The following is a 23595-nucleotide window of genomic DNA, read 5'->3' on the forward strand; positions in this document are numbered from 1 at the left end:
CAGGAAGTCAGATTTTCCACCTGTTTCCTAACCCTGATCTGGGAAAGCCAGCTGCCCCCTAAGGAGTCCATCCACCCTGAAGCCACCATGCTAGAGAGGCCATGTCGACTGTCCCAGGGGAGCCCTGCCTCCCAGCCGTCCCCACCACACCTGAACATATGAGTGAAACCCTCTCAGATCCTGCACACCCGCCTCCCCACCAGCTTAAAAGGGGGGCTCAACACATGTCATGCAGAGCCAATTTGTCCAGCCAAGCCCTGCCCAAATTCCTGACCCACAGAATCTAGAAGACATAATAAAATGGTTGTCACCTTAAGTCGCTAAGACGTAGAGTGGTTTGTCAAGTAGTAACAGTAACCGAAACACCCACTGTGTGACTTCAGGCATGCAACCTGACCTTTACAGGGCTCTGTTTCCTGATATACAGAAAGGAGTCACTCCTACCACCCCCCAGGGTAGGTATAAAGTTCCAATGGCACATGACACTGTAGCAGTCAACAAATGGTAGCATCACCTGTCACCCTGACTGCCGCCACCACGGTCCTTCTCCCACACAGCTAAGAGAGTTGAAGATGCAGATACAGAGCATGAGTCCTCCCCAAACAGCCAAAGTCCATCACCATCAGACACATATCAAGAGACAACGAAACAGCCATAAGTCACCATGCACCACAGCTGAAATCAATTCTTTTTTTTCCCTCAAGCAGGAGAGATGGAGACTGATGGGTTGGCTGTAATCTACAGTTTGTGCCAGAGGTGCATATACACATGGACTTACTCTTTTAAAGATCACCCAAACAAAAATCTTTGCTAAATTTTATTTTTATTTTAGTAGACAACATGATATTCAAATCTTTCATTCAAGCCCTTAAAAGCTCTCCAATCCTTTCACCAAGAAATTGCATTCCCAGATAGCCAGAGACAAGAATATCCTGAAATATGGGAAAATATACATTCACAAGGATGCTCATCACACCTTACTTTAAAACACCCGGAGTTGGGATGCCAGTGTCCAGGAGTGGGGAGGTCTGTCCACCCTCGACCCATGGTGATCTGCGCTCCCAGCCTCCGGAGCACTCTTGCATTGACCAGACCACGAGAGGAGGCTCAACCGTCTTCCCTCTACCAGGGCACACCACCAACCCTCCCAGCCAATTTCCCCTTCCTGCAACACTCACCTCCACCTCCACCATGGCCCACCCCAGCAGCCTCACTGGCAGGAGGTCTTTCCCACCTCTCCTTGAGATTCTCACACCCCACTCTGATCTTCATCCCCCTCCCCACTTTACTCTCCAAACTCCCAAAGACCTCTGACAATACCTTCTCTCCCACTCTGATGGGCTGCTCCTCTGCTCCAGACTCAGCCTCTCTGCCCTGCCCCCACGCTTCAACGGGGTCTCAGCTATGGGGCCCCACTGCCTCCCAGCCCCCATCACACTGTATCATGACCATCTGTGTATGCCTCCCTGCTTCCAGACCTTCTCCAGGGAAGGGTTGCTCCTTATTCCTCTTTCCCACACCCCGACCTCACCCCCTACACACACCCACTGCAGGCAAATACCCCAGTCTGATGAAGGAATCCATACCTAGCTATTGAGTGAAAAATTATATCTACATGGTGGACTATTATGCAGCCATTAAAAATTATTTACTGGGATCCCTGGGTGGCGCAGCGGTTTGGCGCCTGCCTTTGGCCCAGGGCGCGATCCTGGAGATCCGGGATCGAATCCCACGTCAGGCTCCCGGTGCATGGAGCCTGCTTCTCCCTCTGCCTGTGTCTCTGCCTCTCTCTCTCTCACTGTGTGCCTATCATGAATAAAAAAAAAAAATTATTTACTTGGGCATTATGATAATATGCGGAAATGTTTCAGCATGTTAACTATTTTAAAAGATACAAACTGTATTTCTGACCATCTATAGGGGAGTGGTAAGTAGGAAATATAACAAAACTGGAACAATGTTTCTGGGGCCAGCGACATCAGGATGTTATTACCCTACCCCCCCCCCTTTATTCTACTCCCTGCATTTTCAAAAATTTCTGTAATGAGAAAATAAATAGGAAATAAAATTAAAATCTTCTTGCACTGAGCATCTTAACATACACGAAACTTGGCTCCCGCAGTCTGATGATATGGGACACATTATGATGATGGATTATATTTTCACAGCTTCAATAAAGAGCCTTACCTCTCCTTGAGGCTATAAAATATTCAGGGTTGTTTTTATCACCTTTCACATTGAAAGCTGGTGTAGCAGCCACTATTGTCAGCCTCTGACTCCTTCAGCCAGTTCATTCCATGATGGATGGTTCCAAAACAGACAGGCTGGCTGGAGGTCTGCGCAATGAGCACAGTGGAGGGAAGGCATGTGTCCCTCTCACAGTGATCCATGGGCTGCCTGGCCATTCCCACAGTGAGGAATTTGCATTATTTAATATTCTTGAGCTGCTGCCTTCAATAAGGAGGATATTGACTGTAATCCTCCAGCCAGGGTTTAGAACACTGTGGAAGGGCCATGCAGTATTAGATACTGCAATTTGGAATGAGCACAGGGAGCTCTCAGTTTGGGGAACCAAAAAAATGACTGTGTATGCCCAAATTATTCAAAGGGATCTTAATAACCAATCTGGAAATTACTTTTTTAAGATTTTATTTATTAACTTATTTATTTGGTGGGAGGAGAGAGTGTGTGCACACGAGCACGAGGGAGAGGTAGAGGGAGAGAGAGAATCTTCAGCAGACTCTGTGCTGAGTATGAAGCCCGGCACTGGGCTCAAACTCACACAACACTGAGATCACGGCCTAAGCTGAAACTAAGAGTTAGATGCTCAACCAAGCCACTCAGGTGTCCCAAGTTAAATTTAAGTTCTGTGACTTAAAAAAAAAAAAAAAAAGTTTTAAGTCTTTAAAAACTCTCTTATTGATGCCTGTAAGTGTATATACAAACTTATATATAAGTATAAAATTAAATAGTAAAACCAATAAAATAAAATAGTAAATAGTAAAACCAATAATCTTTTTAAGATTGTATTTATTTCTGAGAGACACAGAGAGAGGCAGAGACACAGGCAGAGGGAGAAGCAGGCTCCCTATGGGGAGCCCAAAGCAGGACTGTATCCCAGGATCCTGGGATCACGACCTGATCCAAAATCAGACACTCAACCACTGAGCTACCCACGTGCCCCCAAACCAACATTTATTTAGTACAGCAATTTAAAACATTAGAAACATTGATAATTCAAGTGTTTTTATTTCTTTGTAAAAACAAATGCAAGGAGAGTAGTTGGGACGGTGCTGCTCCTGCTGACCGTATGACTGCTGGCACCTTGTCTGTGCCCAGAGACCCGTCCTCCCAAGCTCAGGTCAGCTTCCAAGATTTTACTCCGTGCACTTCTAACATCATGAAACATCTAGAGTCCGTGAGTTCTCTTGTACTCAGTGGCCCTGTATTTAGCAGCTGTAAGCGAGAGTCTCACCAGGCAACAGCTTCAACATCCCCAGGATCGGCAATTTCCTCTGTAATTCTGCTCACATTCCGCTCACATTTCCCCTCCAGGGAATCACCTTTCACTCCCTTGTTGAACATCATCTTTGTTGACCAACTCCCTCTTCTTGATTTTTCATTTTTGTAAAGCGTCACATGAGTTTATCATGGGGAGACAAGGAGGTAGCACTACCACGTGCTTTGCTGTTTGTGTGTGAACTAACAGGTGTGTGGTGGCCAACCAACGACAGACACAGAAAGAAGTGACTTGGTCACAGTCCCCAGTGCACATCTGTCATTTATTTAGCGATCTGTACACTGAGAAAGTAGTAGCAAAGTTTGTACTCTAGGCAGTCCTCATGGTTACCTTGCCATGGTAGCTCAAGTTTGATCCACGTGGCTGTGGGTCTGGCGTGATTTAACTGGAACTGTGGGAACTGAAATCTGTACAAACCTGACCTTTGCAAAAAGAAGACTATTTATGCTCAGGGAATTTGGCCAGGGGCAGGTGTGGCATTTGTTCACTTGGTCACTCAAACATGTGCTCACCTAGCATCTGGCCAGTGGCAGGTGCTGAGCCATGTAAGAGGAAGCAGATATGTCCAATATATGTATCTACTGAGGTCTCATGGGGTAGGATTCTAGGTCCTGTGTTTCAGTCTGGGTTCCAGTCCTGTCTTATGATCTGAGCTGAGTCACTCTCCTGGTTGGGACTGGGAATGAAGATTCTTTAGTCGTAAGTAACAGAAATTGACACAGGCTGACATACACAAGAAGGAAGTTCCTGGAAGGTTCTGGAAGAGCTACAGAATCAAGGACAGCATAGCAGTTGGACAAGGGGCCTCACAAGGATCAGGAACTAGGCACAACTGGGAATTCAAAGTGAGAATCCATAACTAGTTCAGTTATCTACCGCTATATAACAAATCTCAAAATTCAAGGGCTTCCAACAGAAACCACTGCTCTTGTTCATGAATCTGCCACCTGGCTAGGTCTTGGTAAAGATGCATGCACCCCCTGAGCAACCTGCCCAGGGTCTCCCAGCTGATAAAGGGTGAGGAGGTCCCTGGAAGGAGAGAGGGGCACACCCCAGGGGCTGACTCCCAGGATCCAGGCAACCACTCATCAGCCATCTAGACCCATCAGGCAACTGGGAGCCAGACACAGGTTGGGGACACTCTGGGCAAAACTGTAATCTTTCCAAAAGAATAACAAATGTCTTCTGCAGTCAGTAGTCTGAAAATGGGATAGAGGACTGGCCTCAAACAGGAAAGACCTAAGAGACAGAACAGCCCCAAGCAGGTGCGGGACTTGGGATCCTGCTTCAAACCCAGCAACCAGAAAAGAGCATTTTTGAGACAAATGGGGACCTTGCCAAGATGGATGAGAATCAGATGGGAAGGCATTAGTGCTCGTTCTGTCATGGAGGGTGGCGGCACTTGGTCAGGTAAGACACGTCCTGGCCTACTGAGGTACAGGTAAGATGACAGGAGTCCTAAATTGGCTTAAAAATTCTTCAGTCAGGGGATCCCTGGGTGGCTCAGCAGTTTAGCATCTGCTTTTGGCCCAGGGTGTGATCCTGGAGCCCTGGGATCGAGTCCCATGTTGGGCTCCCTGCATGGAGCCTGCTTCTCCCTCTGCCTGTGTCTCTGCCGCTATCTGTGTCTCTCGTGAATAAATAAATAAAATCTTTAAAAAAAATTCTTCAGTCAAAAGGAGAGGAAAGTTAATGAAGGAGGCATGGTGCAATCTTCAGAGCAGCTGGACCAAGGCCATGGGCAAGGAGCGATCCCAAATACTACTTCCTCTACCTTACCACATACTTGAAAGTTTCATTGAAACTTTTTTGAAATTGGGGTGCCTAGGTGACTCAGTTGGTGAAACGTCTGTCTTCAGCCCAGGTCATGATCTCAGGGCTCTGGGATAGAGCCCCACTTCGGGCTCCCTGCTCAGCTGGTAGTCTGGTGCTCCCTCTCCCTCTGCCTCTCCCTCCTGCTTGTGTGCTCACTCTCTCATGCTCTCTCTCTCAAATAAACAAATAAAATCTTTTTTTAAAAAAACTTTTTTGAAATTGAAAAAAAACTCTAAAAGCTGATACTAACAATATAAGTAGCTGCGTTTTATGGAGATTTATGTCCAGTATACCGACTATTTCACCCAATACTCACAGAAAGCCCAGGTGGCTTGTAGTTCTCTCTGCCTCACAGGCGGGGAACCAGGTTCTGAGGCTGAAGCACCTGCCAGCTGGGCCAAGACCAGAGCTCAGGCCCCCGGAGTCTAGGCCCCAAACTCCAGCACTGGTGGCCCCAAGGTTCAGGGCTACAACCTCTGTAGGGTAGAGGAATACAGGAAGCCAGGCGAGCCCAGAGGAAGCCCCAGGCCTGAGCTGGCGATCCTATCCCTGCTTGGGGCAGCTGGAACCTCTGAGCTGCTTTGTTCTCCCTCAATGGGCCATTCAGCCCAGGACTCTGGGGGACAATAGCTTCCAGTGTACAAGGAGGCAGTGCCCATCCTGGACAGCACAGTGGCTCCCAGGTGGGCCCTTCACCCTGAGCTGGCTGGCAACTGCTTCTTGGGTTCAGACAGAAGAGCCTGGATGCTATTCGGGACAAGCCTATGCATGTTGCTTTGCACACGCTGTCCTGCCTGCCTGGAATGTACTAGAATGCCATGTCCCAAAGGGCATCACTCCCTCACCTGGGGAATGCCACTCCCTTCAGTGCCAAAGCACCTGTCCTCTCTAGAACTGCGACCATCCCCTACCCCCACCCCTCATTCTGTGAAAGTGATCCCTTCTCTCCCTGGCCCTTCTCAATTGCCTTTAACCACACACATGGATGTAACGGATGCACTGCTGCATGCTCAGCATGACCACACCAGGCAGTCCTGGGTTCAAATCCCAGACCCTTCTAAGCCAGGCACATAATCAGAGCTCAACGGATCTCCTGTCCCTGCCCTGTCAGTTCCTCCATACAGTGTGGAGGTCAGGAGTGTGGGTTCTGCAGGCAGATGGGCTGCATTCAAACCCCAGCTCTGCCCCTTATGGGGTTTGACTCTGGGCCAGTGCCCAAACCTCAGCTTTCTCCCCTGTAAAATGGGGAAAATACATACAACACCAGGTTTTGTTAGGATCCAATAAGATAATGGACTTAACATCACATCTGCATATAGTATGTACTCAATAAATGGCTAATCATAATGATGGCTTTTATGTTTGTTTTACAGTTATTTAATACTAAAGTCCACACAGGTCATTCTGCGCGAGGGCCGCAGGATACCATTGCAGTGAGAAAGAGGCATCTCTCTTACAGGGCCTGGTTTAACTAGGACTCCCCAGGGTACTCTGCCGGACACAGCTCTCTCTCAATGGCACCCAAGACCCTGGGAGAGACAGGCTCACATTTCAAGGACACAGCCTGGACTGCGAACACAAAATGAAACCGGGAGCAAAGAGTTATCGAAACGTGCCTTCTGGGACCTGGAGCATTGGCCCCAGAGGCAGTGAGACCAGAGAAGGGATTCAAGGGGCCGTCTAGGAGAGCAGAGAATAGAGAGCAAACTGTTCTGTGTGCCAGCTGGGAGACCTGAGTGGAGAGACAGGGCTGCAGCCCATAGGGGCTCACAGGAAGACATCACCAAAGCAGAGCCCCAGGGGACACGGTGCCAAATGGGTGTGAACACCTGAAACAGACAGCCAAAAGACACTTCTCGATACTGTCCTACCTGGTGGTGTGGCATCATTTAATGCCGGTGGTCCATCCTTCTTCCCTCCCCTGTCCCCTCCTAGCTGGATTGCCAGGCCTGGGACTCCACAGCCCTCCTGGTCCATTCCCACTTGGGTGATTACCCCACCTGAGCCATAGACTTCTCATTCTCTGTCCTTTAAATGTTGGTGAACCTCGGGTTCTATCTGAGCTGTCTCCTCTCCCTGCTCTTACCCCTCCTCACCCTCCCTACCCCAGCAACATGGGCATCTTCTGTGCCCAGAACACAGTGGCAGCTCCAGAGATATTCCAGTGAGTGAGTGAGTGAGTGAGTGAATGAGTGAATGAGTAAATGAATGACAGCAATGAACTTGCTCCTCAATACTGCACGTCCAGCATCTAACATCACCCCTCCCTCCCCCAGCCTCTAAGGGGGAGCAGTAAATGTCTGTTGAACAAAGTGGAAAAAAATGTCCCACCTCATTGGTATTCAGACATAAATTAAAACAAATATTTTTCATCTATGATATTTGCAGAGGTCGAATGAATTAGGATACCAAATGCTGATTAGCATGTGGCAAAACAGAAAAATTCTCTGGAGAATAATTTGGCAGTGTCAAGAACATTAAACACATTCATAATTTTTACATAAAATTGCATGCATAGGATTCTCTCTTAAGAAATTATTCCAAAGTTAGGGGGAGGGATGGGACTAGGGTATCATCTTATATGACTGGTGCTCATTGGCTCAGCATCAGGAATGCTTATATAAGGGGAAAAAAGCCATCTCATTATCCAACAATCAGGGGGTGATTAATTGAACTGTGGCACACCTATCACAGGGATAATGCACAGCCAATGAAAGATGGCATCTTGGGGCGGGACTGAGGTTACCAGTTAGGCATCCCTCTCACCTACTGGACTTGAGACCACACAGGGAAGGTGGACAAGAGGGAAAATTTTTTAAAAATATGCTTTATTTTATGTATGCTTTATTAATGGTAATGGGGGTGGAGCCAGGGACCCCTAGTCTACAGCCCCTCCCCTTGGGCCTGTAGGGGTTGAGAGGTTTAAAGGCTGGCATCTGCAATGAAAGACCTGCAGGCCCCTCCTTGGAACAGCCCCCAAGATGAGGGGTCCAGTGGGTAGGGGAGGAACAGGTGGGATGCCAGACAAGGATTCTTAACCCCCTAGAATTCCAGCCTGTCCCCTACAGCAAAGGAGGGCCAATTTTATCATTTATAGGGCCCAGTGCAAAAATGTAGAGCACCTTGTTCAAAAAGCAGGGGGAAAGTATCATTTAAGATACTAAAATATAACGCTCTTTCATTTTCCCCATGACTTGCCATGGTGTTATTGCCACTTAATGCCAATAGAAAAAAATAAAAGTTTAAATTACTAGTAAGCATGAATAGTGCCAGTCATCATTCTATTATGCAATTCCAGTTTTAAATGCAAATGTGAGAGTATTTAACTGGAATGCAAAATCACTGAAATACACAATTCCTATCTGGTAGCTTCCATATGCACATGTAGCTCACTCTTACAGGGCAGTGGGAAACCAGCTTATCTGGTTTTATTTCACTTTTTGATGTTTGTACATCCCACACACGCTCCTCCACCCTTGGCTCAATGATGAATAAGGGTTGAAAGGAAAGGACCATGGATGTCCCATCCTCTCCTTTCCTTTCTTTCTGGGTCATCATTTTCAGTATCAGTATTAGCTCACACAAGGATATAACATGGGTAAGAGGGTATGATAACCAGCTTCCTTGGTCCCTCATGCGCTTTGGAATGTCACTTCCTCCCTTCAGTATCCAAATCAAGTTCTGGTTCAGAAGAGTGGCTTCTCCAGGCTGTGAGCACCCACCGCTGCCTGCAGAGTCATGGGCACAGAACGCACAGGAGCTCAGTGGCACTCAAAGCCCACATGTGGTGTGTACAGGAGCCGCACAAAACAGCCAAAACACATGTTGTGTGCATCACCTCTGCTCAGGTGCCCGCCCTACCATCTCATCACATGTCACTTATAAAATCTGGGTTCAGATACAAAATTATAAAAATTTCAACAAGGCAACAGCACAACATGAAATCAAAAACAGGAGGGTGCAACTGGACAAGTTCCAGCCAAGCACTGGAAAACTATTATAGGGTCATGCTTCTTTTAAAAAGTCGCCTTCAACATGGTTTATGTTTATATAGAGTGATTATAGTTCTTATTAAACACAGATGTGAGCATTAAAAAAAGACTGGAAGGAACTCCCACAAATTGCTAACAATGTGCATAACTGTGCGGTACTCTGGAGACTGTCCTTTCCCCTTCGTCCCCGTGGTGACTCCAGTCCTGGTCCTTAAACCCAGGGTTACACATAGCCATGCTTCCCCTTCTCAGGACCCATAACACCTCTTGCCAAAAACATCCCTTAGCTCAGTGGGCCTTCAAGGATAAAACCCAAAAGCTGTAGCAAGTGTAAAACAACCAGGAGACAATGTGGAAAAGTTTTATTAGAATTTGATTCCCATCTTGCAGGAAGAAAATGAGAAAAAGCCTACTCCATGACTGCACCAATCTTTCAGTTAGGATTGATTAAAAATAAGTGAGTATGTTGCTTACACCGTGGGAGCTGACCCCCTCAACAGTTTGGGGAAACTGGTAACAACAGTAACCCCTCCACATGGGCAGACCTTTAGTGTCTACGTGGCCTTTGCGCCTCAGGGCTGTGTGACGACCCAGGGCAGGAGGCAGTGCAAGGAGCCTGAGGCTCCGAGAGGTGGTGTGGCTGAACCGAGAACACCCAGAGGTGTGCCCCCTGCAGCTGCCTTCACTGCCCCCACCCCTGAAATGGAGACAGCATGAGCTTGGAAAACTCTAGGATTGTGATGGAAGTGATGTTCCTAACTGGAAGGGAAGGGGCGACGATTCAGCCGTCCATCCACAGCTTGATTTTCCAAACCAGAGGCTGGATCTACCCACTGTTCCTTGGAGCTGGCTTTAGGGCAGTGCCACAAGCGACACCATCTGAGCCTCCACTGCCCTGTGGAGTGCCGATGGGGTGAGGTCAGCCAGTCTGACAATGGTTCTAAGGGCTATTCTAACTCTCACCCCTAAGAAGGAGGCATTACTGTTGGCAGACAACATTTATTGAGCCCTGACCAGGCCCCAGGCTCTGGGCCGTGCATGTTTACACCCATCGAACCCATCTCACACCATGAATGCACTGAGGGTGTTCCTTCCATGGAGCAGGGTGGGGGGCTCATGACATGTCACAGCATCAAACTGTACATCCCACATTTCAAGTGCTCTAAGCAGCAATCCAGAGAAGACGCTAAGACTCCATAAGAATGTGTGACCTGCCCAAGATGGTGAACCCAGAGTCAGACCCCACTTGGAACGCAGGTCTCCTGAAACCAGATCCTGGGATATCTCATTTGGCTGGAAATGCATTCTCAGGAAGGCCAAGGATGAAAAACCAGAACACAGCAGCTTTGACTACAATAAAAGAGATCACGGATGGTTCCTAAAACACAAAGCAAACGCATCAAACTCCCTCATGGTTTTGGGGACATCGTGGCCATGAGTGCCAGGACAGCCCCCTGGTCTTCTGGATAACTGGGAGAGAGGGTGTTGTCAGCTACAAGTCAAAGAATCTTGGCCTAAAGTGTGATGCAATGAGGAAATGTGCCGGCTGATGGAACTAGACGCCCAAAGGTGGGTAGACAGCAGGCCTGATTAACCCAGGGAATCACAATGTCCTCAGCTGCCACTCGCTCTCTGCCCAGACACCAACAGGGTTGTTGGCTTAGGACTTACTGCCTTCGTGATCTCAGAACGGCTGCCGGCAACAATGGGGGATTCCCTGTTCCTTCACAAGAGAGAGACCGGCTTCCTGCAGCTCTGCTTCCCACTCAACCCCCAGAACTGTTTCCCATGTCCTGAAACCAGTCAGTGCAAGAGGGACACACTGCTCTTAAGACCAAGCTGGCCCAGCCTACGGCCACAGGTCTCTGGCTGGAAACCACTATGCTCTTGGTGGGGTGAGGCACTGGGTATTGGGGAGGTTAGTCTCAGTACCCTCCATAGGGGGCACATGTGGCTGAATGCTGGTCTCTCGCCAACAGCATGCCTCTCCAGTGTGGTCTAGGCCTGGGCAGAAGGTAGATATTATTCCCACGCTATTAGTTCAAAACACAAGGACATGCAGTGGAAAGTGCCCGAATGCCAGGTTCAGACAAGCCTGCGACATCCCCCCAACCATACCAACTCCTTGTCTGAGCCCTGCTTTATTTCTTCAACCACACAGTCTGTGGGAATATGCCCATGGCCCTGAAATCACATGGAACTTATGCGGATGGCAAGCATATGGGGTCAACAATGCAGAGGTGCCTTTCTTTCCGTGGACAGGAGAGGTGCGCATGTATGACAGAGGTTAATGGCTGAGATGGCTGAGGGAGGAAAAGCTGGGACTACGGTCCTAGCAGGAAAGGGTGGCCCTCAAGTGCCTTCCCCTCCAGGTGCCTGGGAGAGACTACTGCTTCCCAAAGAGGCCCAGCCTCTGCCACCTGCCCTGGGCCGTTGGCCCCCCGTGTCTGACCCCTCACTGCCTGCCGAGGACTACCCAGCAGAGAATGGGCCTGGAAAACACAGCTAGGTGAAAGGGATGAAGGGATTTGCAGACCAGTCTAGCCTAGGGACACCCACTTCACTCACCCCAAAGCTCAGCTCTGTGGCTGCAGCAAGGGAACACACAGCCAGACCTCCCGGCACTCTCCTACCCCTGGCAGTCCCTCTCTCAAGGGTCCAAGTCCTTCTACTGTCTTGAGAGACTTAATCGTACTGCTCTTCCCAAAACCCACCCAATCTTTACAAAGTTCTCTGTGTCCCAGGGTGGCCTGCACCCATGCTTAGTGATCACAACAACACTCAATCAGCTGAGCTGTGCCAAGAGTTGTGGGAAGGGGGGATTTAAAAAAAAAAAAAAAAAAAAAAGCTGCTCTAATTCATACCAAGGTATGAATGACTAACAACACCTAAACTCTTCCCAAAGTATTTGAGATTTTACAAGAGACTCAGGAACTCAAGCAGGACTCCCACTGGCAAAGATGGTGTTAAATGTGAGAACTAAAGGATGAGGAGTCAGCCATGAGAAGAACAGGAGGAGGATATTCTAGATAGAGAACACAGCCAGTGCAAATACCATGAGGTAAGAAAAAAAAAAATGACCTGCAGGTCATCTGGATGGCTCAGTTGGTTAAATGTCTGCCTTCAGCTCAGGTCATGATCTCAGGGCCCTAGGATAGAGCCCCACATCTGGCTGCCTGCTCACCGGGGAGCCTGCTTCTCCCTCTCCCACTGCTCCCCCTGCTCCTGCTCTCTCTCTCTCTCTCTTGCTATCTCTGTGTCAAATAAATAAATAAAATCTTAAAAAAAAAATGACCTGCTTAAGGCACAGGAAGTAGACCAGAGCCACTGGGGTGTAGTGAGCGAGCATTTGTAGGCCAAATGACCAGGTGGAACAGGAATCTGTACACCTGGGTCTTTTGCAAAATCTCAGCATCTATTATCTGCTCATGAAGCTCTTCCAGGAACCTTATAAATTATACCAGTGTCATTGATTACATGCCTCCAATAGACCAAGCACTGTGCTGGGTATTTTCTGTATTAGCATAATCACTGATTGTCCCAACAAGCAATAATGCAAGATAAGTTATTATTCTTTCTCCCTTTATAAAGGGAGAAAGTGAAGCTCAGAAAGGTTTAATAACTTGTCCAAGATTATACAGCATATGAAGAATCAGAAGCCAGATTTGAACACAAGTCTATCTGACATCGAAATCTGTGATCTACCCTGTGCTCTGAGCACAAAAGGCAATATACAACACTGGGCGAGTCTTTTTTCATGCAAGGAGGCCAGAAATCTCATATAATTCTAACAATTATAGTTATTGCTTCCTCTCCTAGACCCTACCGTCCCTAAGAACAAAAATTTCTGATCTTGCTGGTCTCGGATCCCAGCCTCCAAGCTCTATGTCCCATATATCTTGGCACTCAGTCTGGGACATGGACAAGGTCAAGACTCGGTTTCTTCCATAAAATGGGGATGGTCTTGTGTGAGGTCCCAGCATACAGAAGGTGCTAAGCATACTTCAGCTGCCAGTTAACAATTTAGAGTTCTGAGCTGGCTCCCTCGTCCACCAACCCACCTGACCCTCACAACCCACCTGACCCTAAGACCTGGCAGGCAGGATGGTATTATTCATCCCCTTCTACAGATGGGGAAACCAAGACTTCGTGCGAAGAGCTTCCTCTCAATATCACAGAGCTCCCTTCTAGAACGTAGGCTGCCCAAGGGCAGAATCTTGGTCTAGTCCCCAGGGCTAAAACAGTGACTGGCACGTAGAAGGTGTTCAGTAAATATTTGTTGAATGAATGAAGAGGAATTAAAAACATCACTTCTTCCTCAAACTATGCACCTCCCCCTCGCTCTCCTCTGCTAAGAGCTGGTAAATGTATGGAAGAAAGCTGGGAAGGAAGAGGGTGGGATGAAGAAGGAATTAATGTTTGCAGATGTCCACTATGGGTCAGGCATGGGGCTTTGTACTTTTAATTACAGAGTCCTGCATCCTATCCCATCATCCTCAGTATAGAGATGAGAAAACAGAGATTTCCTGCAGAAAGCCAGACCGGAATGACCTGCCAAGATCCCCTCTCAGCCAGAGCCAGAGCACTAGGGCACCTGCCAACAACCCAGAGGCCTCTTCACCCTCCAACGCTCGTGACTCGGCAGCCTGCAAGCAGAAAGCACACCCCAACGCTGGCTGATTCTTCCTCAACCTCACCGAGGCAGGCAATAAAGGGCCGCCTTCAGCTCCCTGGGCCCCTGGAAGCCCTAGCTTGGGGGCTGAGCCCTCACCCAGCCAGGCAGCCCTGTCCCCCCTCCCCCCACCCCCATCAGCAAAGCATGACTCAGCGGTTCTCCTAGGGGAGCGGGGAAGCGCCACCCCTCAGCATCCCTCCACCCAGGTTACACACCCAGCCTCTGCTCTCCGGGACCAGGGCCCGACAGAGGGGTCCCGCCTCGCGCTGGTCCCGCGGTCCCAGGCCTCTGCAGGGCTCGGGCTCCCACTCGGCCTCATTTCCGGCGGGGCCAGGCACTAGGTACGCGGACACCACCCAGGAGTCGAATCACCGCCTCCAAGCCCACACAGGTTCCCTGACACAGGCACCCACGCGCGCCAGGCCCGCGGAGCGCAGTGCCCACGGCCCCTCCCACCGGGGCACCCACCCGGGGACCTCTTGCCACCAACCCACAAACACTTATGCTGCCAGTCTAGCAGCCCCTGGGGAAGGTGCAGCCAGTCCCTAACCCCCCCCCCACCTCCGAGGTCTCGGGCACAAGGGTCCCCACTGCTGCATGCAGACACCCCACGGCTAGCTCTCCCCATCTTCAACCAAGCATTCTCTCCGCGGGCCCCTGGCTGCGGCTTGGGAGCTGTCCCCACCGTTCTCTGGGCAGGGTTGTAGGGGGACCCTGGGAAGTCACTGATCCTTCAGCTCTGACCAGCTGGGTTCGACCACCTCGGGGTGGGGGTTGGGCTTGGGCCAATTTAAGGGATTTCAAACGCAGAGCCCGTTTGGGATGGCATGTCCCACTTTTGGGGGGAAATTCTGACAGTTTGGGGCCAGCTCCTTCTGTCTCAGTATAACTCACTGGGAATAAAAGACCAACCCCAAACCCGCCGCCTTCTCCCACCCACGAGGGGCCCCTGCCTCTGGAAGCACAGGGAGGGGCCCAGGACAGCGAGCCTCTGGAGGGATGGGGGGCGGGGGATTGGGAATCTGGCAATGAATTTTTTTTCCCCCTGGATCCCTCTTCGTCTCCGGGGAGTGGGCAGCCTAGAAAATTCTGTGGGCTTTGGGCTGGGCTGAAATGGCAAACCCAAGATTCCAAGCCATTACATCTCCCGGTTTCTTCGCCAGGTTAGCCGCAGAAACGGCCTTTTTGCAAACGATGGCCAGGGCCGATTCGAGATGCCGCCAGGCCTGGGGGCCGCAAGCTGCCCGCCGGAGGGCGGCGCGGAGGAGGGCGCTGGACAGCGGAGGCCGGCACCCTCGGGCTCCCTCCCTCCGGGACCCGGGGCGGGGCGGGGTGGGGTGGGGTGGGGTGGGGGGGACACGACACACAGCGCGCGGTCCAAACCTTCGGAGGGCATTCGGTGCGACGGCATCCCCACGCCGCGGCCGGCCGGAGGGGGCCTCAGACAACACGTACGTTACCTTCAGTCACATAGCTGTGGTCCCGCAGGAAGCTGTGGTTAATTTTCCGCGTGTCCGTGTCCTCGCCCATTGAAGGCCGTGCCCGGTGCCCTGGGCATGCCCCGCCGCCGCACACCGATGCAATCCGCAGAGGTCGCGCCGGGCGCGCGGGCCATGCCGCCGCAGCCTAGCAGGGGCGCGGGCCGCCGGGGCCCCGGGGGGCGGGCATCGCGGCCGGGGGGCGGCCGGGGACGGGCGGGGCGGCCGGGGCGGGCGCCGCGGTCAGGCGAACGCGCGGCGGGCGGGCGGCGGCCGCGGGTGGGGGCGGGCCGGGGCCCGGGCGCGCATCCCGGCCGGTGCGCGCTGCGTGGTGCGCCCGGCGGCGGCGGCGGCGGCGGCGGCCTGGAGCCCGGGCGCCTGGCTGCGCGGCGGCGGGAGGGGACGCGCGCGGCGCTGAGCCGACCGAGCCGGGGCCGAGCCGGGCTGCGCGGGCTGGGGCCGCCGCCGCCGCCGCCGCTCCGCAGGCCCCTCCCTCGCGCCGCCCGCCCTCCGCCCCCGCGGCCCGCGCAGCCCGCCGCCCGCCGCCGCCCGCCGCCCGCCGCGCGCCCGCCGCCCCGCGCCCTGCAGGTGGAGCCGCGCCCCGGCCCCCGCGGGCGGGCCCCTTCGGCGGCCGGGGGTGCGCGCGCGGGAGGGGGGAGGGGGCGCCTTGGCCGCCCAGGTGCCGGATTTGCGGAAGAGATGCCCCGCGATGGAGGGGTTAGAAGAGGTAGGGCGGGCGGGCAGCTACCGGGGGGCACACTGGAGCACTGAAGACTCGAGAAATGCGGTGGGGGGCAAGCGCCCCTTCGTTGGTAGAGGAGGGTGGGTCGTACAAGTTGAGGACCCCTGGAGCGCAGAACTGGACCGGTGGGGGCGGGGCGAACCCGCATCCTCCGAGGTAAAACTCCGGGAAGTTGGCCTCCCCCAGGCAGAGCTCCGTGATCTATCCTCTCCTGCGCAGTCTTCTACGTACCGGTAAAGATGAAGTATAGAAACAGCGCTGGGAGCACTCCAGGCTGGAAAACGGGCCCCTCTACCGGGCTCCCTGTCCACCAAACCCAGGGCTTCTGCCAAACGGGAGCCTCCCGGCCTCCTTTCCCTTAGTCACCAGGTCGGCTCTGCATCACACACAGTGCCTGGCACAGAGCAGGCCCTCAAAAAGTATGTCCCCCTCTTTTGTCCAAACTAACCACTTGCCTGAGGGATGGAGTTCCCTGCGGGGAGCACAGGTCTTACTGGGGGCTTTTGGGGGAGGGGGGAATGGACCCCCCAGTACCTTCCTAGGTGCTCAGCAAAACCACTTTGGAAAAGAAGGAAAGGTGGAGGCTGCACGGGACGGGTAACAAATGCTGAGAGGCCTTCAGCCCCAAGTGGAAGAGGGAGCTCGGAACCCCCAGTCCCACAATGCTGCGAGGCTCTGCTTCTTTCAGCTGATTTTCTGGGGACTCCAGGCAGCTCCCCAAACTGCAGGGGGGCCATAGGAGTCCAGAAGGGGCAGGGGCAGAAGGACGGGATCAGGGAGACTGGGGCAGGTGGTCACTGCCTGAGGTTTCTCCCCCCGGGAGTGGGAGTTTGTCAGCTAGAGATGGGCTTTCATGTGACAGAAGTGCCCAGAATGGACCCATGAGGAGGCCCAGCCACCCCTGCCCCGGGTTTAATGGAAAGGGCTGGACTCCTAAGAGTCCTGGGGGCTCTGTCAGCACCACCACCTCTCCCACCCTCAGCTTGGGCACGGTGTCCGCCTCAGCACAGATGTGCAGGTTTAGTGCAAGGACCAGGTAAACGCAGGTCAGATGTGTTTGCTCTTCCTTGTTGTGAAGGAGGCTGATGTCCATGTCCTCTCCCACCCACCAGCCTGGCTCATTCTGCTCTCTCCCTCATGCCTGGGCTGCCTGAACCTCACATCCAGAACCCAGCACCCCACTCTCTTTCCATACTCTGCTCACCTCTCTAGTTCCATGTAGCAAAAAGACGGCAGCCTCCAGCTCCGGAAGACACAGGCTGGGTTCAAGTCCTGACAGGGAGGGGGCGGGCAAGCACAGCCTCACCTGTGAGATGGATATGATCACAGAGCTGGTGTGGCCAGTTCATGCTCAGTAGGGGCCTGGCCTCATCCACACTCTGGAATGTTAGCTGTCACCATCATCATGCTGAGACTTGCCTCCTCTCTGATCTTAGGGAGGACCCCCTCACCCCATCCTCCCCAACTAACAGTTCTGTGGAAGCACCCACCCCACCTTCCAGGATGCCCTGGAACACCATAGAAACAGCCCTGTCCTGGTCTAACACAACACACCCCTTGGCCCGCTTCTGAGCCAAGTGGGGGACCCCGGACCTGATGGGGACCCCAGGATACAGCATCAGCCCCTCTGCACTCTCCACCTGCACAGTCTTCTCTGATTTCCTCCAGGGTCCTCCAGACTGTCTCCTCCAATCCCCTGAAGCACCTCCCCCATCAGAACCAAGGCCCTTACCTCAACCTCCTGCCCACCCACCCCCCACCTGCACTCATCCCTGTGTAATCCATTGCTTCCTCTTCGTGTCTGCAAATATCCCTACCTGCTCAGCGCAGGGCTGAGCTCCAGATCTTTCCTCTTGGTCCCCCCATCCCTAGTCTCTCTCTGTATACCTCTCCATTGATTCGTCCATGACAAGTGTTTCTGGAGCATCTACTGTGTGCAGGCACATTCCCAGCACGGGGGTAACATGGGGAACAGAACAGATAAAACTCTCCCCTCCCGTGGGGTTGATCCCCTAGTGAGGCGAGATCAACAAGGTGAAGTAAGTACATAACATGTAGGTCAGGCAGGGACGGGGATGGATGGGGGGGGTCTATTGTACAAAGCGGGAGTGGCAAGGACCTCTGTGATACAGTGAAATTTGTCAGCAATCCCCTTGGGGCTCCCCACAGCAAAGCCTGACTAGCTACTAGCATGGTGCCCTTCCCCTTCACAACCAGAATGCCACAGGACACACCTGCATTCCACATCTCCTCTCTGCACCCCATCACTTGCTGCTAGAGCCCTCCACCAACCTGGCCTCTTATCACCATCCCACCCTCCTCCCCAGAGGGAAACTGGTCTCAGCAGAGTTGAGGATGACTTTCCTGTTCCTAGAACCGTGGATGAGTCTTTGGCCTCCTCCCGTGGCTGACCTCTCAGCAGCCTTCACCCTGTGGGTCACCCTGCCACTCCTTCCCTCTGCTTTGGGGACCCCATCTTCTTCTGCCTCTCAGCTGCTTACCAAGTTATGCCCTTTCTGGTGGTCCCTGAAATATCGTGTCTCAACTGATGTTTAGTTTGTGTAGAGAAAAGCATACAAAAGTTAGATGTGCTGCTCCCTGGACTGTCACGGGGCAAACATTGATTTAACTACCACCCCAGTGGGGAAAAGAAGACCTTGCCATCCTCCAAAGGCTCCTCACCCCCCACTCTGACCACCCCGCAGAGAGCCCTATCTTGACCTTGACTTCTAACTCTGTGATTTCCTTGTCTGGGGGGCTTTCTGCAAAGAGAATCACAGAGCATGAGTGTTTGGGGATCTGGTTTTGTTCAACATTCTGTTTCTGAGGCTCACTCCTCAATGGCATATTTGTGACCTTATTTTATTCTTTTTTCATTATTGTCTAATATTCCATTGTGGAAATGCTCTGCAGTTTCTTCTGTGGATGGGCACTTCACTTGCTTTGGGTTTGGAGGTTCTTCTGAATACAGCTATGTCTCAGCATGCACCTGTACCCACTTCTGTGGGGTGCGTGTAACTCAGCGAGGAATTGTGGGTGACGGGGTCTATGCATGCTGGGCTTTAATAGCTGATGTCTAAGAGTTTACCAAGGAGGTAATACAGGAGAGTTCCTGTTGCTCCCAAACCTCCTGAAATGAATTGTCATTGTCTGTGACTTTAGTAGTTCACCACTTGCAGTGCGGCACTCACATCCTCTCTGGCAACCGAGACTGGCTCTCCTCCTCATCCCCACTCAAGATGGACTGGAATCAACCTCTACCCATCACCCTCAAGTGATTGTGTCCTGTGAATCTTCCAGTCCCATTGACTTGCCCTCAGAGCTCACAGATCACCCTCCTCCTACCAGCCTCTCTGCCCCACCAGAACTCAGGGGTTCACCCCTTCCTCACATGGGCAGAAAGCTGACCCTGTTCACTTTCCTGTTTACTACATTTCTAGGCTCCCAGCTGCCACATACTAACATCTAAATCCAGAGGTCTTCATGGAAGAACTCCAAACTGCATCTCTGGCCAATTTCCTGTGTGCACCGTTGCTCCCTGAACATCTGCAATGTCCCCAGCAAGGCAGGTGCCTTCCAGGCTCTGCATTTGTGTATGTTGGTCCCCTGCCTAGAATTTGGTCCCACATGCCAATTTTCCCCATTTGGAGTCAGCCTAAAAGGTCATGGTGAACAGTAATTCCAGAACCAGTCACCATTCATCAAATGCCTGAAAGGAAGTCCCGGTGCTGACCTCACATACCAGACTTCCTCCTTCTGTGCAAAGGGTGGATTTGCACTCCTGCTCCTTTTAAAATTGGTTATAGGCATGAGTCTTGCTTTGGGCAGTGAAATGAAAGGGAAATGACTTGCATCTCTTCTGAGCTGGAGCTTTACAAGCCTGAGTGTGGTTTGCCAGATTCTTTTTTTTTCCCTCCTGACTCAGGGTCTTGAAAAAAGCACCCATCAAGATAAGGCTTCAGGATGCATGGGTGGCTCAGTCTGTTAAGTGTCTGCCTTCAGCTCAGGGCCCCAGGATCAAGCCCACTTTGGGCTACCTGGTCAGCAGGAAATCTGCTTCTCTCTCTCCCTCTGCTCCTCTCCTTGCTCACTCTCTCTCTTTCTCTCTCAAATAAAAAAATTAAATCTTAAAAAAAAAAAAAAAGAGTCTCCACCAGCTGGGGTCCCTGAACAGGGACCCCTATAAAATGTATAATGTGAATGAGAGATACACATATGATGTGTTTGGTCACCAAGATTTGCAGGTTGTTTATAGATGTATATGACTTCTCTTCTCCCAACTGTGACATCCCTATACGCCACATGGTGGCTATGCACTTCACATACGTTATCTCCTTCTGTCCTCCAAGCATGAGCACCCTGTCTCAGCCAGAATGGACTAGGAGGTATCGCAGCAATGAATAACCTTCCACATGCAGCAGTGGACAGAATCTGTCTCACTCAGGATCCCAGCTTGGCTGCACCTTTGATCCTCGCCATCTGTACTCTGGGGACCAGGCTGATGGAGCAGCCCCAAAGCTGGACGAGCTGGGCTCCTGGCAGAGGCAAGGGAAAGACGGAGGCCTTGAGTTCACTCTTGGAGCTTTATTGCCTCAATTAGGTCCCATAACCACCACCCATGAGTTCAACAGGGCAGAGAGGGACACTGTAGGTCACATGGCCACGTGACCTCAATGGAGCACACAAGACAACCCTCCCCCAAGAAGGAGTTGCATATGGTTTGCACAACAATGCAATCTACTATAGTACTCAATTTATAAGGGAAAACAGAGACAAAAACAACAGGCACCAAGTCACTTTTCCCAAGTCACCTAGCTAGTCAGTGGCAGAGCCTTATTCATCTCTTGTGAACCCAAAACTTATATAGTCAACTCATACTAGCTGGTACTAATTTATCTGCTTCTTGCCACTTTTGCCTCTATGACCACCCAGATCCCCAGATCCACCCTGGGATCTGGGTGGTCTCTCGGTATCGCCACCACCATGAACCATCTGTTTCATCCTATAGAAGTTTCCTGGAACAGTGCCAGGGTGGATCTTCTCACAGTAAAACACCAGACAAAAACCCACACCCGACTCCTAGTCTAGTCACAATGCCTCAGATGGAGGCGGTCTGAGAATTCTGACAGGTGCTGAGACCATCAAATAGACATGCCAGCATGCATGGGCCCAGAGCCCTTACCCAGCCCAACACTCACGAGCTCAGTGGCTTTTTGCCACTGTGAAGTCACACTTACCCAGAAGAGAAAATGTGAAACTAAAGGACAATAGAAAAGCAACGGTCCAGGGTCTCTCAAGGGGGTTCTGTTTTTATATAACCATGATCATATTTTATTTTTGCATTATATTTATGTTAATAAGATACTGGACTGTGTTTTAACAGTCCCCTCCCCCTTTTGAATATTGATTCAAAAGGAATCAATATTAATATTCTGACATATTTGCATCAGCTCTTTTAATTTAAAAAATAAAACTGTGGAGATATGCTTAAATTATTTGTGTTCTTTCTCATATACTTCTCTTTCCAAAGGCAAATGCTACCCCCAAATTTTTGTTTTCTTCCGAGCCATGTTCTATTCTTTAATGCATATATGTAAATTATATCATTTGGTGTAATTTAAAAATTTATATAAACATGATCCTATTGATTATACCATATTGCAAATTGCTATTTTTCTAAGCATTATTTTTTCAGCTCTACCCAGTTTCTTCATTGATCTTAGATGCTAGGAGAAAACAATCAATGGTGTCCTGGAGCCTACTCTGAGGACCTTACCAGGAGCTGATCGTGTGTGTCTCTTCCCAGTTCTGCATTCAGTGATGTCACTGCGGTAACCAGAAGTTAGCCATGGTGGGAACATTTGTATCCTGGAAATCAACAAATGCTACAATTTAAGGCTTTTTTTCCCTAGACAGTGGGTTGTTTAACATTTATCAGCATACCGGTGACCACAATTCATTTCTTATTCCTCCCACCCAACTCTACCCATGTTAGGGTGTTTTAGGTTGTTTCCAACCTTTTGGGTTTTTAAACAACATTGCAGTGACATCACTGTACCTACTTTCTCTTACCCAAGTATGAGGGTTTCCCAGGATGGACACCTGGTGACAGGGACCACTGGGTTGTAGTATCTGTACCTTTGTAACCTCCTACATGTCACCAGATCAAGAAGCAATTTATGCTCCTACAGCAGTGTATCACATTCCTCCTCCTAACACTTGGAATTGACTTACATGCATGTCAAGTTGATGACTGAGCTGATATATGATGACTGATTAATTTGCATTTCTTGATTCCTAGTAAGGTTGAGAATCTTTCTGTTTAGCCTTTGTGATTTCCTCTTCCATGAAGTACCTGTTCTTCCTCTGCCCATTCTTCCATGAGGTTACTTGAATTTTTTTTCTTACCGATTTCCTGTAGTGTCATATAATTTTACTGTCTACCCTCTGTCTGTGTTTCACACATTCTCTTATAATTTGTTGCTTTTCTCCTAACTTTGTTTATGGTACTCTTTTCCCACAGAAGAAGCTTGTTTTTGATGTGGTGAAATTTATCAATATTTTCTTTTAAGTATTTGGTCTTTTGTGTCCTGTTTGATAAATAGTTCTCTATCTCCTGAGTTGTATCAATGGGCTACAGAATGTTCTTTTATATTTATATTTTAGCCCATCTGGAACATGCTGTTCTGTTTGGGGTAAGGTAGAGGCCAAATTATATACTTTTTCCATATAAAAGAATCTAACATCCAAATCATTTTTTCAATAGCTCATTCTTCATCCACTGATTTATAATGCCTTTTTCTTTCTTTTTTTTAAGATTTCACTTATTTATTCATAAGAGACACAGAGAGAGAGAGAGAGAGAGGCAGAGACATAGGCAGAGGGAGAAGAAGCAGGGAGCCCAATGCAAGATTCGATCCTGGGACTCTGGGATCACGCCCTGAGCTGAAGACAGATGCTCAACCACTGAGCCACCCAGGTACCCCTGCCTCTTCCTTTCTATTCCCATATACATGGAGGTCTATTTCTGGACTCTGTTCTGTTCCATTGGTCTTTCTATCTGACCCATGTGCCAGTAATGCCCTATCTTAGATTGTGTAGTTTTATATTGAGTCAATATCAAGTAAATCAAATGGCACAGGCTTTGTTTTTCTTCAAAATCGTCTTGACTATTCTTTCAACTTTGCTTTTCTACATAAATTTTCACTTTTTCAGATCTCATTTAAGAATTCTGTTAGTGCAGTACCTAGGTGGCTCAGTTGGTTAAGTGTCTTCAGCTCAGGTCGTGGTCCTCAGGTCCTGGGGTCCTGGGATCCTGGGATCCTGGGATCGAGTCCTGAGTTAGGCTCAGAGGGGAGTCTGCTTCTCCTTCT

The 23595-nt window shown here is 50.5% G+C and overlaps 1 protein-coding gene across 4 annotated transcripts in view; it reads right to left on the reverse strand.

Annotated features, from left to right (window-relative positions):
- PPP2R2C (protein phosphatase 2 regulatory subunit Bgamma) overlaps nt 1-23595 on the reverse strand; it is a 947578-nt gene that overhangs the window by 118019 nt on the left and 805964 nt on the right. The window contains exon 1 of one of the 4 annotated variants that reach the window (XM_025437477.3): nt 15463-15652. The exons of 1 other annotated variant lie outside the window; for it this stretch is intronic. In XM_025437477.3, the coding sequence (XP_025293262.1) occupies nt 15463-15532 (70 nt within the window). In that variant the 5' untranslated portion in view covers nt 15533-15652. Of the gene's footprint in view, nt 1-7206; nt 7343-15385; nt 15653-23595 lie in introns of those variants that run through there. 2 more of the 4 variants (XM_035714265.2, XM_049108025.1) reach the window with 2 other exon arrangements.

Source organism: Canis lupus, chromosome 3 (assembly GCF_003254725.2).
Source record: "Canis lupus dingo isolate Sandy chromosome 3, ASM325472v2, whole genome shotgun sequence".
Taxonomy (NCBI): domain Eukaryota; kingdom Metazoa; phylum Chordata; class Mammalia; order Carnivora; family Canidae; genus Canis; species Canis lupus.